This window comes from Nothoprocta perdicaria, unplaced genomic scaffold, assembly GCF_003342845.1.
Source record: "Nothoprocta perdicaria isolate Ctin4 unplaced genomic scaffold, notPer1 scaffold_734, whole genome shotgun sequence".
Taxonomy (NCBI): Eukaryota; Metazoa; Chordata; class Aves; order Tinamiformes; family Tinamidae; genus Nothoprocta; species Nothoprocta perdicaria.
Genome location: NW_020456015.1, coordinates 12,169 through 17,684, shown reverse-complemented (window position 1 = coordinate 17,684; position 5,516 = coordinate 12,169). Strand labels below are relative to the sequence as shown.

Below are 5,516 nucleotides of genomic sequence, written 5' to 3'. Positions count from 1 at the left end.
GGGCGCGGAGGCGGAGGGCGCGTCGGGCGGCGAGCCCGCGGAGCTGGCCGCGAGCCCCCCGGCCATGGGGCAGGCGGCGGGGGGCAGCGCCGAGGCCCTGCTCAGCGACCTGCACGCCTTCTCGGGCACGGCCGCCTGGGGGGACACGCGGCCCAACGTCACGGCGCTCTGAGCGCGCGGGGACACCGCGCGCCGGGTCCCCCTGCCCCGGGGGACACCCCATGCTGGGGTCCCCCTGCCCGGGGGACACCGCGCGCCGGGTCCCCCTGCCCCGGGGGCACCCCATGCCGGGGTCCCCCTGCCCCTGGGGACACCGCGCGCCGGGTCCCCCTGCCCCTGGGGACACCCCATGCTGGGGTCCCCCTGCCCGGGGGACACCGCGCGCCGGGTCCCCCTGCCCCGGGGGACACCCCATGCTGGGGTCCCCCTGCCCGGGGGACACCGCGCGCCGGGTCCCCCTGCCCCTGGGGACACTCCGCGCCGAGGTCCCCCTGCCCCTGGGGACACCCTGCGCCGGGGTCCCCCTGCCCCGGGGGGCACCCCATGCCGGGGTCCCCCTGCCCCTGGGGACACCCCATGCTGGGGTCCCCCTGCCCCGGGGGACACCGCGCGCCGGGTCCCCCTGCCCCGGGGGGCACCCTGCCCCACGGCGCTGCCGCCTGCGGGGGTCCCTGCCCACGGGGACCCGCGTCCCCGAGACCCCGCTGCACCCCCCCCAACCTGGGGGGCTCTGGCACCCGCCCCCCCAGCCCGGCGGGGGCTCCCCATTGGCTGCGCGAGTGCGGCGACCGACCAATAAAAGCGGAGCTGCCTCCCCCGCACCGCGGCCCGCCCGGGCTTCTGTGGGCTCTAYGGGGTGGGGCTTCGTGGAAGGGGCGTGGCTTGATCGGAAGAGGGCGTGGCCCGATCGGGAGAGGGCGTGTCGCGGGGCGGAGCATGCAAATGAGGCGCGGAGCCGCMCACAGACGGGGCGCACCCGAGTGATCCAAATCCTTTAATTGGCACCGATCCAGCAGCAGGGCAGCGCGCCCCCCGGCCCGCGCCCCACAGCGGGGCCCGGCGCCGTGGCGGGAGTGGGGGGCCGCGTCCCCCCCACCCCAGAAAAGCCCTGGTTGGCAGCAGCGAGAGCAGAGCGCGTGGCCGGCCCCGGGGGGCACCTCCTGCCCCTGCACCCCATGCCAGCGCAAGCAGCAACGTGGGCGCCCGCCGCGGGGCACCCGCCGTGGGACTGAGCGGGCGGCCCCGGCACTGTGCCCGCAGCTCCCCCTCCTTCATGTGGGTCACACGCACCCCACCCCGGACCCCAGCCCTACCTGGGCACCCGCCCCCGGCCCCCCTTCTGCTTCTTGCCCCCTGCTGCCGTCTTGATGGGCAGCGGCGCRGTGCCCTCGGGCGGGGGCGGCAGGCTGGGCGCCAGCTCCATGGGCTCCGCCGCGGCGCCCGCCTTGAAGGCCTCAAAGGGCGAGAACTTCACGGGGCTGCGGAGGGGGGGACACGAGGGTGAGCGGGGGGCGCTCCCCACCACRGGACCCCAATCCATCCGCCCCGGGATGCCCGCCGGGCCCCGCGGTACCTGACGGGCGTGCGGGGGCTGCTGTTGAGGCGCCGGGGCGAGCGCACCTTGGGCTGGAAGGAGAAGCCCTCCTTGATGCTCTCCAGCACCGAGGGGGCCACGTAGGTGAAGCCCTGGGGAGGGACGGGACACCGGGGCATGAGGCAGKGCGCGGAGGGMCCCCYGYGCCRCYGCCCCGCTGTSCCGTGCCCCTCACCAGGAAGGCCTGGTTGGCGCTCTCGCTGATGGCCGCGTCGTCGGGGCTGTCCACGGGCGTCTGGCGCGTGAAGCGCGTGTCGAACTGGCTCACGTCCTCCTCCGACTGCTGCGGGGCGGCCGCGCGTGGGCGCCGGCACGGAGCCCCCCGAAAGCTCCGGCGCCCCGGCTCCCGTCCCCGCCACCCCCAGACCCGCCAGCCCGCAAGGAGCCCCCGCGCCCCGGCCGTACCAGGCACGGCTTGAAGGGAGGGTCGAGCTTGCGGGCCAGCAGGTCCTCCCAGTTGATGTGGCGGAAGAAGGGCTGCTTCTGCATGGGGACACGGCGGGTCAGGGGGGCACCCCATTACCGCCCCCCGCTGCCCCCCACGCACCCACCTGCACGTCGGCCGCGTCGCCCGGGCCCCCGCCGACCCGCTGGCTGGGGTTTCGCTTGAGGAACTGGGAGGAGAGGCGGCCGGTTAGGGGCACGGGGCAGCACCCGCGGCCAGCGGCAGCGCGGGGCGACGGCACCCACCTTCTTGAGCAGGTCGCGCGCGTCCGGGGTCAGGTAGGGCGGCAGCACCAGTTTGCCCTTGAGGATCTTGTCGATGGTCTTCTTGCGGTTCTCAGCGGTGAAGGGGGGCTGCGAGAGGTGACGAGGTGACGAGGAGGAGGAGGTGACGAGGGCGGGCGGCACAGGGCGGGCGCCAGGCCGGCACCCAGCCTCGCCTCCCCGCATGGTGCCCATGGCGGGACGCGTCCCCCTGCCCCGGGGACACGGTGGAGGTAACGAGTGCCACTTGCCGATCCCGTGAGCATGTCGTACATGAGGGCGCCCAGGCTCCACCAGTCCACGGCCCGGTTGTGCCCGCTGCGCACCAGGATCTCGGGCGCCCTGGCGGGGGGGACAGCCGGTGAGACCCCCCCGCGGCACGCGGTGTCACCCCCCCAGGCCGCGCCACGGCTCACATGTACTCGATGGTGCCGCAGAAGGTGTGCGTGACGGCCCCGTCGTGGATGGACTCCTTGCAGAGCCCAAAGTCGGTCAGCTTGATGTGGCCTGCGAGGGGTGACGGGGCGATGGGGGGCTGTCCCAGGGCCCCCGCGCGCGCCCGCCGCCGCTGCCCACCTTGGCTGCTCAGCATGATGTTCTCGGGCTTGAGGTCCCGGTAGATGATGCCGTGCGAGTGCAGGTGGCCCAGGGCCAACGTGATCTCGCTAAGGTAGAAACTGAGGCACAGGCCGTGAGCGGGGCCTGGGGGCCACCAGGACACCAGCCCCCCGATCCGGGCTGTACGAGAGACCCCCCGTGCCACGCGGGGCAGCCGGGGTGCCCGTGGGGCGCAGCGCCAGCCTTACCAGGCAGTGTCCTCCAGGAAGATGCCCTCGCGCTCGAGCTGCATGAAGAGCTCGCCGCCTGCGAGACACAGCGGGAACGGGGCGCGTGGGACGGGCCCCCGCCGTGGGGCACTGCCCGCTCTAGGGGCCGCACCAAAGCGGGTCCCAGCCCCACGGCGCGCACCGTACCGCTGAGGCACTCCAGGATGAGATAGAGCTTGCCGCCCGTCTGGAAGGCGTACACGAGGTCCACGATGAAGGGGTGCTTGACGGCCTCCAGGATGTTCCTCTCGGCCCGCGTGTGCGCCGTGTCCTTGGCRTTGCAGGCGATCTTGGCCTGCGCGGGTCGGGGCGGCGCTGAGCGGGGGCGCCGCGGGCGGCGCCAGGCGGTCGGGGGCCCCCGTACCTTCTTTAAGACCTTCATGGCGAAGATCTTGCCCGTGTTGGTGCCCTGYACTTTGCGGACCTGGAATACCTGCGAGGGCGGTGAGGGAGCTCGAGCTGCGGCCAGCGCAGCGATGCCCCACGTAGCCCGTAACTACAGAGCGCCTGGGACTGGGCTGGGCCTTTGAAGCCCGTCTAGACCACTCTGCCTACTCCAGCGGGGTCACCTAGAGCACCTTGCCCGGGACCGTGTCCAGATGGCTTCTCACTATCTCCAAGGGGGAAGACTGCAGAGCATCCCCAAGGAACGGGACCCAGTGCTTAGCCTGCCTCGTTAGAACCCAGATTTTCCTCAGGTCCCGGGCGAGCTTCCCGCGTGCCCATTGCCCCTCAGCTCATTCCTCCGTAGCTGCACAATCCCGGACTTTCATTTCAGCCATCCCATCACAGAGCTTCTCGGCTCGGTTAACCCCCCTTTACCCGCTATGGAGGGCTACTAGTCCCAGCGGGGCCCCAGACCCGTGCAGGGGTGGGAGATGGGGTCTGCAAAGGGGACGTCCCCCCCACGGCGGGGTCGCACCCCGCACRCGCCGCCCACCTTGCCGTAGCCGCCCTTGCCCAGGACGCGGAGCAGCTCGAAGCAGTGCGGCCCGATGTGCTCGGGGCCGTTGTTGACGCTGCTCTCCGAGATCTCGATCTCCTCGTAGTGCGCCACGGGCCTGGCGAGGGGGCACGCGGGGCTGAGCGGGGGGCCCGCCGGCCGCGCCAGCCCCGCGGCCCTGCACTTACTCCAGGCCGTTCCCCCGCGGCTCCAGCTCCATCTCCTAGGGGAGGAAGGGCCGGTGAGCGGTGCTCGGAGGCGCGGGGTGCTGCGTGCCCGCGTGCCACGCGTGTTTCGGGGCTGAGCCGCAGCCCTGCCCAGCGGGCGCCTCCCTCTGCTCGCCTTGCTGACCCACATCTGCCGCCACACCCCGAGCGCCGCTGCACCCGCTCACCCACGGCGCCAGCCTCTTGCCACCATCGCCCTGCTGGCCCCGGCTCCCACGTCCCCATCTCATTCCCATCCTCCTCCACGCTGCTCCCCTCACCCCCATCCTCATCCTCCCTGTCCTCAGGTGGTCCCTGTCCCATCTTGCCCGCAGCAAGTCCCCGTCCCTTGCCACTGKCCCCACTGGCCCCCACTTCCCCTCATTGCTTGCCCACCTCCCTCCCCATCCTATCGTCCCCAGCCAGTCCCCATCCCTATCCCTCTCCCCCTAGCAGGTCTCTGTCCCCCTCACCGCTAACTCTTTCCCTATCCCCAGCAGCTCCCAGTCCACGCACCCTCAGCCGGTCTGTCTAGCTGTCCCACAGTCCCCAGCAGGTCCCAGTCCCCACATCCCTGTCCCAAAGTCCCCAGCAAGCCCCAGTGCTGTCCCCACCATGTCCCTGTCCAGCTCCCCAGCACGGACCATGGTCCTCCTCACCCCCCAGCAGGTCACTGAGCCCCCTGCCTGCCAGCCCACAGCCCTTTCCCCCACACCCGCAGCTGGCCCATGTCCCCATGCCCTTCCTCCAAGCGGGTCCATGTCCCCTTCTCCACACTCCCACCTAGTCCACATCCCAACTCCCTCACCCCCAGCTCATCTCCATCCCCCCTGCCCGCGCTGATCCGTGTCCCTGAGCCCTGTCCCCAACCAGCCCGTGTCCCCTTCCTCCTCCCCGCCGCCAGCCCGTCCCCGTCCCCAGCGGGTTCAAGCCCTCCCCGCTTCCCCTGCGGCCGGACACTGTCCCCACGCCACCAGCCGCCCTGCGTCCCCGTCCACCCACCCGCCAGACCTTGTCCCCAGCCGCTCCGTGTCCCCCGCTGCAGCAGTGCCCGTCCCGCTGCCCCCACCCCCGGCCGCTGCCTCAGCCAGGGCTTCCCGCAGCCGGTTCGCGGCGGGACCCCCGTCCCACGCGGCGCCCGCCTCGCCCCGCGGCCGCGGCCCCGGTGCCGGTGCCCCCGCTCACGGCGCCCAGCTCGGGCTCGTCGCCCTCGCTGCCCTCCTCCGTCTCCAGGTCGA

The 5,516-nt window shown here is 73.1% G+C and overlaps 1 protein-coding gene across 1 annotated transcript in view; it reads right to left on the bottom strand.

Annotated features, from left to right (window-relative positions):
* Positions 1-1,309: 1,309 nt before the first annotated feature.
* The window catches only part of RPS6KB2 (ribosomal protein S6 kinase B2), a 6,269-nt gene continuing 2,062 nt past the window's right edge, over positions 1,310-5,516 (bottom strand). The window contains exons 2-16 of the mRNA XM_026051238.1: positions 5,464-5,516; positions 4,261-4,295; positions 4,070-4,190; positions 3,494-3,562; positions 3,277-3,424; positions 3,109-3,166; positions 2,879-2,979; positions 2,719-2,809; positions 2,554-2,644; positions 2,285-2,392; positions 2,146-2,208; positions 2,000-2,077; positions 1,770-1,877; positions 1,574-1,686; positions 1,310-1,478 (exon numbers count right to left, since the gene is read on the bottom strand). Of these exons, the coding sequence (XP_025907023.1) occupies positions 1,310-1,478; positions 1,574-1,686; positions 1,770-1,877; positions 2,000-2,077; positions 2,146-2,208; positions 2,285-2,392; positions 2,554-2,644; positions 2,719-2,809; positions 2,879-2,979; positions 3,109-3,166; positions 3,277-3,424; positions 3,494-3,562; positions 4,070-4,190; positions 4,261-4,295; positions 5,464-5,516 (1,406 nt within the window). The remainder of the gene's footprint in view (positions 1,479-1,573; positions 1,687-1,769; positions 1,878-1,999; positions 2,078-2,145; positions 2,209-2,284; positions 2,393-2,553; positions 2,645-2,718; positions 2,810-2,878; positions 2,980-3,108; positions 3,167-3,276; positions 3,425-3,493; positions 3,563-4,069; positions 4,191-4,260; positions 4,296-5,463) is intronic.